The 13,367-nt window shown below is 37.4% G+C and overlaps 1 protein-coding gene across 21 annotated transcripts in view; it reads left to right on the top strand.

The window, feature by feature from the left end:
- The window catches only part of ABI3BP (ABI family member 3 binding protein), a 301,260-nt gene that overhangs the window by 139,702 nt on the left and 148,191 nt on the right, over nucleotides 1-13,367 (top strand). For all 21 annotated transcript variants that reach the window (XM_027866372.1, XM_027866234.1, XM_027866358.1 and 18 more), the window contains exons 4-5: nucleotides 1,592-1,724; nucleotides 11,766-11,947. In XM_027866372.1, coding sequence (XP_027722173.1) covers nucleotides 1,592-1,724; nucleotides 11,766-11,947 — 315 coding nt within the window. The remainder of the gene's footprint in view (nucleotides 1-1,591; nucleotides 1,725-11,765; nucleotides 11,948-13,367) is intronic.

Below are 13,367 nucleotides of genomic sequence, written 5' to 3'. Positions count from 1 at the left end.
AAAATACTTGATTGGGCAGTACATTATGGGGCCAATTTGCAGATAGGATATATGACTTGTTTGGGTGTACAATTGTCAGATTGCACCAATCCTTGGATCTGACCTGGTTTCTGGTCAACATAACCTAGATCCTTAGTTAAGGTAGAGGTAGTACACCTTCTCAGATACACAGGGCTGCATTCAAACAGTGCAACAGTGCTGGAGAGGACAATTCCTACAATTGAACAAAATTTTCTCACGAGACAAAATTTGGACACACTCATAATTGAATAGAAACAGAGCTAGCTCCAGAATTGAGAATCCCTCAATTCCCACTACCCTTTGCTGTTCTAATTCCCATAATGTGGATGTGTATGTATGTATATATGTATGTACATATGCATATATATACACATATATATGTGTGTTTTATTTTTATGTCTAAGAAGCTATTCTCTTCTTTCTCACTATCTTCTCATTCTCATGGTTTCTCATATGTTCAGAAATTCAAATCGGCACCTATCCTCTGAAGGTCTTGAAGAGCGTTTTTAACAGTGTATTATTATACAACTCTTTAAGATGAAAGATTCTAACTTCATTTCCATTATAGGAAATTCTCTTTTTACGCAGTCGTTGTTACTAATGTAAAAGACCTCACATTAAGAGAACCCTTTAACATTTGTGGAGTGCTCTCTTTATAACGATCTTTGAGTGTTAGGCAACTGTTTCAACCATTTTGAATTTAATGAAACTGAAATCACATCAGTGAGTGACTTTTCCAAGGTTGCACAATTCACAAATGTGAAGAGACAAGATTCCAACCTAGGTCTCTCCTGACTCATATCTTACAGTTTTCCCATTGTACCCTGCTTCCCTCTGCTGATTAATAACAATGAAGATCTCTCTGATTGGGAAGATTTAATTTCTTTTTATGGATTTGATCTGAGAAAATCTAGAGGACTAGATTATTCAAAAACAGGTTTTTCATCTTGTTATTCATCTCACAGTACATAATTGTTACAATTTTAATAATGGGGACTCTTCCAATTTAGGTACCTAGAAAGAGAAGACAAATAATTCAGACAACAAGATAGTGTCTTTTCATAGACATAGATAATTTAGACTAGTTAACAGTCACTGGGGAAAAATTTGTTAGCTCTCTTTCTGTCTGTAGTTGAAAGTAAGTCATAGTATTTTTGTCAGTAATCTTTATTGGGCATAATTTAATGCCATAGTAACCTTGATAAAGCCAAATAAGATAAGAACTGAAATTATTAAGAAATGTATAATATGTGTGTTTATGTGTGTTTAGCGTGTAATATGAATATATTGATGTATTATATTTGTATGTAGATATACATGTACATACATGCATATATATGTATTAGACACATACTCATTTTAACCAGCAGGAGTTCAAAACCTTCAGGTGAGAATCAAATTCACTTTTGAATAAAGAAGCCAAATTCCATTGGATAAATAAACACATTAGGGAGAGGAAGAATTTAGGAGTGTTCAGTTTATATTATCTTTGCAAGACACTTGATTCTCTTCACCCAAGATATGGAAACACCAAGTATCATCAAAATTAATCTGTGCATTGCTTCTACAGGTAAATCTCGTACCCGAAAACCTCTCCAAATGGTAGTTGGCACTTTGTCACCAAGCTCAGTCTTTCTGTCCTGGGGTTTCCTCATCAACCCACAATATGATTGGACCTTACCGACTCAGTGTCCTAATGACAGGTAATTTACCAAAACTCAGTTTCCTTATCCTAAAATAAACATGTGGTTTAAATCAAGTAACAAACACTTATTAAGAGCCTATAATGTACTTGTTGCTGGAGTCATAAGACAAAACTGGAGAGGTCCCTGCCCTCAAAGAACTTACAGTCTATCAGAGGAGAGAGCATTTATACATATAAGTTGATACCAAATATAAAATACACACACACACACACACACACACACACACACACAAAACAAACATAATTGACAGGAGGAAGGACTGGCATTTAGGGGGATCAGAAAAAGCATCACATACAAGTTTGCAGTTGAAGTGAACTCTGCAGGAAAGCAGGGATTCTAAGAAGCAAAGGTGAGGACAAAATGCATTCTAGGCATAGGGAACAACCTGTACAAAGACATAGGAAAACAAGATGTGGAATGTCAAATGTGAGAAACATCAAAAAGGACAGTTTGACTGGAATGTAAAGTGAATAAAGGAGACATATAATAAGCCTGGGAAAATGGGTTAGAACCATATTGCAAAAGGCTTTGAATGTCAGAGAAATTGGTATTTGATCCTAGATGTAATAGGAAGCTACTGAAGTTTTTTGGGCAAGGGAGTGACATGGTCAGATCTGCACTTAAGGAATACAATTTTAGCAGTTGTATGGAGGCTAGATTGGTGAAAGGAGAAACAAGGCAAACTACAAGTCTCAAACATGTTGTCCACAGGTTACATACTGCCCACAACACTCCCAACTTTGACCTGGGCCAGATTAAATGTAATTGGGAAATATTTAACGAGATAAATAAAAATACAGCAAAACATAAATAATATTAATGTGATTTGCTAAGTCAATGTGAAATCCACAGGGATCCTTATGAGTGGCTTAGTGGCCTCCATTCCTATTTGAGTTTGACAGCACTTGTTAGGAGGCCACTGTAATAGATAAGAGGTGATGAGTGGTAGTTGTGAGTAGAAAGAAAGAAAGAGATGTGAGAGATTTTTGCAGCAAGAATTGGCAAGGCTTGATGAGTGATTGGATGTGGTGAATGAGGAAGGGTATAAAGTCAAGGATGATTCTCAAGTTGTGAATCTGGGCAACTAGAAGGAGGTATGACCCAATAAAATATAGAAGTTTGGAAATGGGGTTCATTTTGGGGAAAATATAATGAATTGTTTTGGCCATGCTGAAGCTGAGTTGACTATGGGACAGCTACTTCAAAAATACAGAGAATGGATATATTTATTTTAGAAAAGTTTATCTTTATGAACAACAGATAATTATGGAGTGCCTCTTTTGTGTAAGGCACTGTGTTAGGTACTAAAGATGTAAAAGCGAAAAAAAAAAAGCAGTGTCTAGACTTTGAGCCACCATTTATATGAACAGACCTAACTATGGAAACTTTTTTTGTTTCAATTTTATTAAAATTTCTAACTTCAAATATCTAAAGAGATTGCATAATGTTTTGAAACAATGGTTCAAAAGTTTAACATACCATAAACATACCAAAATTTTATCCAAATAATTTTACCCCAAAACTGCTCTATTACATAAAAATTCAGACCTGGGGAGGGGTTTAATTTTTTAAATTTGATTTTGATTTCTTTTGACAACATTTGTCTTTGCTTATAAAAAAAAAGGCCTCTGGAAAACATTTGTCCATGTTCTCAAATATCAATAATCTCTCACAAATACATTTTGATTATGGAGATGAATCAGGAAAAAAAATGAAGATTAAATTTCCTTGAAAGTATTCATGATTCTGAAAAGCAAAGTGTTTGGCAAAAGAAGTTGACACTTTTGCCAAATCCAAATTTGTCTGACAAAAGATTTCGCCAACATTTGACAGAATCTGAAGCATCTCAGTTTCACCTATCACTAAGCAAGTCTTCATGCCCTTGAAAAAGCACACATTCTTCTGGTAATTACAGGACAAGATGGTTTGGGCCCAAACACCAATGCTATGAAAACAAATAGTTGTGTTAGTTTAAGGTTCCGTTTCAGTTTTTCAACCTCTCCTAATAGTTAAAACCAGAAAGAATTTAAAATTCCAAAATGGTCTTGATGAGGGTAAAGTTGGTGCAAGATGTGAACCAATGATTTTGCCTTTCTTTGTGTCACTAGCATTTAGCACAGTGCCTGACACATACTAGGTATTTATTAAATGTTTACTGACTGAAAATGTTCATTGATTTACTCAGCTTTACTCTATCAGTCAATCTCAGAAGTTATTTGTTTCCATTGATCAGACACGCCCCTACTCCCCCTAGGAAAATTTGCATAGAGATTGCATTGGATTCCATCCAATTCTCTACTAACCAAGTCATTTTTTTTTTTATGTTCACCCAATGTCTTTCACATGAAGGACCTCTCTTATGAATAAATATTTATTGGTTGAAATATGCTTCAGAGGGTCAAATAGCACAAAGAAATATTGACTATAGAACAGGGTGAAGAGGAGATAGCTTTGAGTTAAGCTTATAACCTGACCTAAAATAATATGTGGAAACTATTATAAATTTACCTAAGGGGCAGCTCGGTGGCGCAGTGGATAGAGCACCGGCCCTGGAGTCAGGAGGACCTGAGTTGAAATCCGGCCTCAGACACATAACACTAGCTGTGTGACCCTGGGCAAGTCACTTAACCCCATTGCCTAGCAAAAAAAAAAAAAAACCAAAACCAAAAACAAAACAAAACAAAAAACAAGTAAATTTACCTAGTAGGAGTGTGTGACATGCAAATTCTTAGGAGATAACATCTAATAACAAACTTAATTATGGCTATGCCAGAGATGGCTACTTTGGGCACATTAGTCAACCATTTTGTTTCTTTACTCCTTTATGAAGATGATGGAAGTAATTATATGGAGCAACAGAAAATTTTAATAGATAAGAATAAAAACATGTATGTAGGATGTTTCCAAAGTCTTAGTGCAATTATAAGCTGTTAAAGACTTTTGAGACACCCTACTTAGCGTTTTCAAGTGTTTTCCTTAGACCTACTACCCTCTTTGATTTGGTTGTACAAGCATCATCTCAGTTTTACTAATGAAATGGAGGCTTTGAGAGGGTAAGGGATTTTCTGCTAACTATACAACACAGCTCACAATAGTTATATCTAGGATTCAAATCTAGGACTCCCGACACCAAATCAAACAATCTTTTCACTATGCCGTCATTTCTGCAATTTTTGGCATGATCTTGGCATGACTTTTCCCTCCTTGAATCCTATATAGCTCTTTGTACTTTTTTCTGCACTTATCTATCCTGTGCTATAATTACTTGTCAATGGATCAGTTCTGTAGGAGATGCATCATGGTTTGGTGTACGGATCACCAGACTTGGAATCAGGAAGACCTGAGTTTGAAACTTGCCTCAGATATTTACTCTGTAACCATGATGTAAGCCTTGGTTTCTTCATCTATAAAATGAGGTAGTTGAACAAGGAGCTCCTCCGTCTATGACCTATGTTTTATCCCTCTTATTAAATTGTAGACCTAGATGTTTCATCTCCCTCTTAGACTATAGGATCCATAAACTACTGTATTCTTTGTTAGTATTTCCATCAGAGGATGAGTACCAGAATGCAAAGGCTAAAATTCAAAATCAATTATTCAATTTATTAAAAGTCAATTCAACAATTCCATTCAATAAACCTTTATTAACTGCTGGGTTTATAAATAAAAGATAGCATCTGCCCACAAGGAGCTTACAATCTAATGGGGAAAGACAATACCCAAAGGGAAGCTGGTGCTAGTGCCTTCATCTCTGAGGCTGTCTTTTGCCTACTTTATATGTATCTTGTATATATGTATATGTATATATGTATATATATGTATAGCAAGAGTAAGTGTGTACATATATGTCTATGTATACATACACACACACACACACACACACCCTCACGCCCATGAAAAGTTTTTGAGGATTTTACTTTTAAGAGACTCTTGTACTTTTAAGTTTTTATTCCCAGTTCTTCTTACAATGCCTAGAACATACTGAGGTCCTTGTAAATACTTCTTGATCCATTGACTGGAGGCAGGACTGGGAAAGAAGAGAGAATGGAGGTAGGGAGGTCAATTAGAATGCTATTGTAATAGTTCAATCAATAGAAGATGAGGGCCTAAACATTTTTCCAGAAATGGGAATCCCAGAAGAAAATGTAAGAGAAAAAGGTCAGTTGGAACAAAGGGTGCAGAAAATAAATACCCAGATAAACATTAATTATTCAAAATCTGCAAATACCATTTATAGGTATATGCAAATATAACAGTAATCAGATCTGACTAGAGGGAAAGGTGTGTAAGGGTGTATAAGGGTGTGTGTGTGTGTGTGTGTGTGTGTGTGTGTGTGTGTGTGTGTGTATGTGTGTTAGGGAATGGTAGGAAAGAAATGGTTGGATAGTTAGAGTTAGACCTGATAAGGAAGGGCTTTGATAAGTAGACTGATAAATTTAGGTAGGGAATAGGGATCCATTGATGGTTTTACAGGATTAAAGTGGAGCAATGGATAGAGAGCTAGGCCTGGAATCAGGAAGACTCATCTTCCTGAGTTCAAATCTGGCCTCAGATACTGGGCAAGTCACTTAACTCTGTTTACCTCAATTTCCTCAACTGTAAAATGAGCTAAAGAAGGAAATGGCAAACCACTCTAGAATCTTTGCGAAGAAAACCTCCAATGGGATCACAAAGAGTCAGACACAACTGAAAAATGAGTTAAACGACAGCAGGTTTTGATCAACAAAACAGGTTATTTTTCATCCAGGAATGCTTGGGAAAATTTCTTCTGATCCTGGACATACTAAGTCCTAATGTGTATGTGCCCTCATTCACAAATTGTAAAAAGAAAGAACTGTAAGTTAAACATGTTCACCCTTTAGTGTATACCTTGAGGAGAATCTAAAAACTGAAAGTTGCAGCCCTGGTCCAGAACAATGCAAATAGTAACAAAAATGTTCACAACCAGAGAAGAAAAATGACACCCCATTTTCAGTTTCCAAGACAACAGAAAAAAAAATAGCACTTCTGACAGTGGAAACTTGTTAGGGGGAGGTGCTAAAGAAATGACTGCTTTGAGATGGAAAATTTGAGGTCAGAAATTTAAAAAAAAAAAAAAAGGAAAGTGCCATGCAGTAAACTCTTTTCATTTGTCTAGGCTAAATTAGTTTGCATGAACCTACCATAGTGAAATATTTGTTTTCCTTGCAGCCTATGCCAGAAACTGGAGTTTACGAGATTATAATGGCAAAATTCGGTGTCCCAGGAGCCCGCCAAAGGCATTCAAGTTTGGATAGTTGTGGAAGACTGTATTCCTGAAGGAGAGCTTCAGCAGAACTCGAATTTCAATACCCAAGAAATAAGAATCCTCCCTTGAACTACTATTTGCTTATATAAATCTACTGTGTTGGGCTAAATTCTAAAAAGCAGCTGCAGGCACATCTGAGGGCAGAATCTGGCCCCCAATCAATAGGCTTTCCAAAGCCTGCTTCTAATTACACTCACTTACCACTTTAGTGGGTTTATTTGTTTGGTATAATGTCTATGGTATTTATAAAGCTTTTTGATACAAATTGTTCTTTTCTCGGACCAATGCAAGGGCCCAAACCACAGAGGAAAGGCTCACTTGGATATCTTTACTAACTAGGGAGAGGGAACCAATGATTAGTGGAACCCCAAAATGATTCAAGAACCTTGGCTTCAATCATTACCTTCTAATTTTCCCTTCCCCACCCCCAACAAAATATTTGTGGAGATTTTCTCCACTTTCCATCTACACAGCTCTAGTTGGTTTGAACACTAAGAAACATGATGCCCCACCAGATAAGCTGATCACCTGAAATTTCATGATCCAGTCATTAATTCACCTTTGGATACCCAACACCTTCCCAATTACCTCAGCCTTCTCTCCTCTCTGTTTGGAGGACTGGAGGTCAGATCACTAAATTCCTCCCAAAGCAGTCCATTATAGAGGCATGGATCTGGATTCTCTAAGTAACTCCACTTTCCATCAGCAGCTCAGCTTGTTTGAACTCCGAGGAACATGATGCTCCCATGCACCATCCTCTGGTGCCCCACCCCCTTTCCAGCTTCCCTTTGGGTATTGTCTTTCCCCATTAGATTGTAAGCTCCTTGTGGGCAGATGCTATCTTTTATTTATAAACCCAGCAGTTAATAAAGGTTTATTGAATGGAATTGTTGAATTGACTTTTAATAAATTGAATAATTGATTTTGAATTTTAGCCTTTGCATTCTGGTACTCATCCTCTGATGGAAATACTAACAAAGAATACAGTAGTTTATGGATCCTACAGTCTAAGAGGGAGATGAAACATCTAGGTCTACAATTTAATAAGAGGGATAAAACATAGGTCATAATGCCTTCAAGCCATTGCTTGAACTCGGTTTTGAAGAAAAGCTGAGGTTTCCAAGAAGCAGAGATGACAAGGACAGCCAGTGCAAAGTCACAGAGATGTAGCATCCTAGGTGAGGAACAATAAAAGTGTGATTAAACTGTAGACTGTATGGAGAGGAGTAATGTGTAAGAAGACTGTAAAGGTCCAAAGGCCACAGGATTTGTAGAGTTTTAATTGTGAAATGGGAGTTTATATTCAATCCTAGAAGTAACAGAGAGCAGCAGATTTATGGATTGGTGGTGGCGGCAATGACATGTGAGGAGGTCGGTGTGACATGATTTCCTTCATTTAAAGCAAGTCACTGGCAGTTGTGTGGAGGATGGATTGAAGTGAGGGAGAGATGATGCAGGGAGCTCAAATAGTAGGCTATTGCAATAGTCCTAGTAAGAGGCAATGAATGCCAATGAGGATTAGGGTGGTTGGCTGTGTGAGTGGATAAAAGGGGTGTATGTGAGAGACGTTGTAAAGGTAGAAACCACAATATTTGGCAGCTGATTAGATATGAGGAGTGAGTGAGAATGGGGAGTTGAGGTTAACACTGAAGTAATAGGAAGGATGATGGTGCCCTCAGCAGTAATGGGGGAATATGGAAGAAGAGGCATGAGTTCTGGTGGAAAGATAATGAGTTGTTTTGTCCTTGCTGAGTCTGAGATGTCTATGGGACATTCAGTTCAAAATGTCCACCAGGAAGATGGTGGTGTGGGACTGGAGCTCAGGAGAGAGAATGGGGTTGTAGACATAGAACGTATCTGCATATAGAAAATACGTAAACCCATGGGTACTAATGAGGTTACCAAGAGAAAGAGAATAGAGAGAAAAGAGAAGAGGACTCAGCAAAAAACCTTGGGCAGTAACTGACTGTGATTTTAATAAAGATCTAGTCAAGAGGAAGGAAAGAGAATAAGGGAATAAACATTTATTAAGCATCTACTATGTGCCACTATGTGCCAGGCACTGTGCTAACAGCTTTACAATTATTATCTCATTTGAAGGAAAGGTCAGAAAAGTAGAAAGAGAACCAAAAGCAGCATTATGAAAACCCAGAGTGGATAGAATATTCTGGAAGAAAGGATTGTCAATGGTATTATATGTTGCAAAGAGGTTAAGAAATATGAGAAGCGAGAAGGGACCATTACATTTGACGATTAAGATAAGACAATTAAGGTAACTTTGGAGGGAACGTTTTCGGTTGAAAATGTTCAGCTGGAAACCAGATTGCAGATGGTTTTGAAGAGAATAAGACAGAAAGGGAGGAGAGAAAATGGAAGCATCTAGTATGGAAGACCTTTTCAAGGAGTTCAGCTGAAGACGAGAGGAGAGATGCAAGATGATAGTTGGCAAGGATGAGAGGATCTAGTGAGAGGTTTGGTCTTTGCTTGTTTTGTTTTGTTTTGAAGGATGAAGGAAACTTGGACATGTTTGTAGGCAGAAGGAAAGGAACCAGTATATATGGAAAGTTTAGAGAGGGAGAATGATAGTGGGCTTTATTTTCAGTAAAGGCAGATTGGCACACCTATTCTGCATCTGGGTCTACCACAGCTACCAAGCTCAGTGTCTCATGGGTTTAGCTATTTTAATTTCCTTAAGAATTGTTTTTCTTCCGAGGTCATTACTCCCTTCCAGTGCAGTCAGAGAGGTGTTTAGACTTTCTGAAGGCATCACTAGGTGTTAACAGCTTATTAACACATTAAAATTTTGTCATCCATGGTGGTTATGTTCTGTGACTATATCAGCTGAGTTTGGGTGGGGATAGAAGCAGTAACCAAATCCCTGTTCTCTTCCCATACTTACAAATGACTTCATTCAGCTTTGTTCAACAACACAAGAGTAAGAGTAAAAGATATAGATGTTGAGAGTCATACAGGCCTAGGGTTTGGCAAAATATGAGTGGCTACAGAGCAATGAAGCAAGGGATCCAAGAGGAGAGAATAGGGTAGAGTTGAACTGCCCCACTGAAGGGTCAAAGTTGTGAAGGTTGGAGAGTATAGTCCAGAGTGGTGATACTCTGGGAAAGTGCTTAACAGCGGAAGAGCTGGACATCATGCTGAGGGTGAAAATGGGTTTGGGAGCAGAGTGGCATTGGGGAATATGGAGTTATAACAATTATGATCAAATAAATGAATTTCAAGTTAATAGAAGATGGAAATGGAATAACCACGTATGATGGCAAGATCAAGGCTATAAGCATCCCTGTGTTTAGCTGAAGTGGAGTAGAGGAGTAGGTCGTGGAGAGCTATCAGCTAAAGAACTGGAAGGTTGGAGTACTTGAGGGAGCGTCAGCATATATGTTGAAGTCCCCTAGTATGATCCCAGGGATTGGGATTGAAAACTTAGACCCAGACAGGCACTAGGCATTAGCTGTCCACTGGGACAGCTGGGTAGCAGAGTAGATAGAGTGCTAAGTCTGGAGTCAGGAAAACTCATCTTCCTGAGTTCAAATCTGACCTCAGATACTTTCTAACTGTGTGACCCTGGGCAAGTCATTTAATCCTGTTTGCCTCAGTTTCCTCAACTATAAAATGAACTGGAGAAAGAAATGGCAAACCACTCCAGTATCCTTACCAAGAAAAACCCAAACGGGGTCACAAAGAGTCATCCATGACTGAATAATAGCAATTGAACTCTAGATAATGTCTCAGTGGGGTGGGAGAGGAGGAGAAATGTGATAAGTTTGGTCAGAGTGAACTTCAGAGGAGATATTGCTGAGTGATGGTGATAGAGAGAGTTTGGAAACAGCAATAGAGGATGCATTCTGGTCAAAATAGCTTACTTGCTCTTTCCCATATAGGTCATTCTTTCTCCTTTCTCCCTGCTTTTATACTGTCTGCCTCTCATACCTAGAATGCACTTGCCACCACCATCCCTCCACCTCATACAATCTCTAGCTTCTTTCAAAACTCAGTTTAAATACAGGAAACCTATCCTGATTCCCCTTCTCCACTTCCCCCATTTGCTAGTTGCTGAAGTTCCTTTAAATCTAGTTTTGCACTTATTTTATATTACATTTCTGTGTATATTTTGTTCCCCCGATAGAATGTAAGGTCTTTGAAGGCTGGGACTTTTTTTTGTCTTTGTATCTCTAGTGCCTAGTGCAGTATCTGGCTCAGAGCAGGCACTTAATAAATGCCTTTTGAATTCAGGAACTCAAGGACATTATATTTTTTTTTTCTATTAGATTTCATCTTATTAGACGCTATACATAGTCCTAACCTGTCAAAATCTTGTTGGATTCTGAATCTGTGGTACATCATGTATGACCTGGGGAACATAAGGCCTTTTGCATAAGACTTTCCTCATGGGTGGAGAATGATTACTTGATGTTCCATGCCCCGTAGAGAGCCTGGAACCTCGTGTACTCTTTGGAAGCTGGAAGCCAGAAGTGGGCTCACTCTCTCCTCCAAAGCTTTTGCCAACTCCACCCATCACACAGTCACGAAGCATAGAGTGATCATTCTCCACCAATGAGGAGAATGACCAATGACCTTGAATCCTGGGTTACACATATTAACTTTTCCTTCAGCTTAATGTCCTCTGCAAGCAAAACCAATGCTCCTACTTAACTTGTATTATAAAGGCAGGACTGACATTGGGTGTCAACTGTTTGGTGGCAAAACATAATATCACTACTTTTATTATTCAACAGATTATATACAGTTCGCTATCGGGAAAAAGACAAAGAAAAAAAATGGATTTTCCAACTCTGCCCAGCCACTGAAACAGTAGTTGAGAATCTGAAGCCAAATACCATTTATGAATTTGGAGTGAAAGATAATTTAGAAGGAGGACTCTGGAGCAGGATTTTTAATCACAAGACTGTTATAGGAAGTAAGTTTTTGGCACTGTTTATTTTTAATCCTTCTTCAAGTACTTTTAATTATTTTATTACTGGTATGAAATAGCATGGGTTGAATTTTATAAATTCAATGTCCCATAAATAGCACTTCAGTATATTTTATAAAATGTTTTTTCCCTTAAGATAGGGGACTATGTCAAATAGTCCAAAATATGAGCATGTTTTTAAAACCAACTTAAACTTTGCTTAAGATTTTCTCTAATTATCTGCATTTTATGAAATAAAGACATGTTAGTTTAACTAAAGAAATCACTAAATAAATCTATGATGAAATAATGTCAGGCCAGTCATATATGGTGAAATATGATGACCATTTGTCCCAGATTGTCTGGCTAGTCCTGATCTCAATTATTCAATTCCAATTACCCCTCCCTCCAGTATCAAAATGTTCCAGAAATTTCAACATTTCAACAAATGGTAACTGAATGAATCAAATCAGAACTATAATAAATATATATATATATATGGCTCAAAAGATTTGCAACTGCAAAAGATGGAGAATCATAGATTGAATGTCAATTAGCTACTTAGTACTATATACATGCAAAGATGAGATATGAGACAGGTTGGCAAAGGTGGAAAAGGTCTGATGTCAAAGTGATTTGTGTTAGTGATAACATTCCTGATTGTAAGTCTCATGAATAGAATACTGTATACACTCACATAGATGTCCACCCATAATGTCAGCAAGTTAAGCTGATAAATCATTGTGGGGATTCATACGATATTGTCACCTTAAATAGAGTCCATATATGAGGAACCATTTTTTTACTTGCAGAATTATATTCTTTCAATAAAACCTACACTTTAAAAAATTGAACTATTCTGAGATTCCATTTATGGATTGTCATTTATATAGAACCTCTTATATAATTAATATTCTGGAGGGAGGAAAGAACCCAAAAACGAGAGCTCTAAAAATGTAGGAACTATTTTCATTTGTTCATTCATAAGCAAATGTTCAATGCTTCTTATTTCATAACAAAGATGATTATAAATTCCATAAGGTAAATGAAGAGATACTGAAATGTCTTTTTTTTTGCATGGCATTTCAGACATAGTTTCACAACTTTTAAACTACTTAGCAAGAGCCTACTGGCAAAAGGGAGCACTTGGGAAAATTACTCAAGTATATACATTGAAACTTTGAAGGATTCATAATTTATTTCATTGATGTGGATTTTTCTTCCAATGACTCATATAACAACTGTCTGTACCTCTCTGTCCTTTGCAACTCTTGTCCACCTCTTATCTTGTTCTCCCATAATCATACACAGAGGTCTAACCAGTGTGGCGGGGACCTTCTTCACTTTACATAGATACCAGTGGGTTACATTGCTGTTCATCAGTTGTTCTTATTCTCATTATATGACTGACTCATCTTTTTTTCCA

Source organism: Vombatus ursinus, unplaced genomic scaffold (assembly GCF_900497805.2).
Source record: "Vombatus ursinus unplaced genomic scaffold, bare-nosed wombat genome assembly UNPS02001419.1, whole genome shotgun sequence".
NCBI lineage: Eukaryota > Metazoa > Chordata > Mammalia > Diprotodontia > Vombatidae > Vombatus > Vombatus ursinus.
This window is presented reverse-complemented; position numbering and strand designations above follow the sequence as displayed.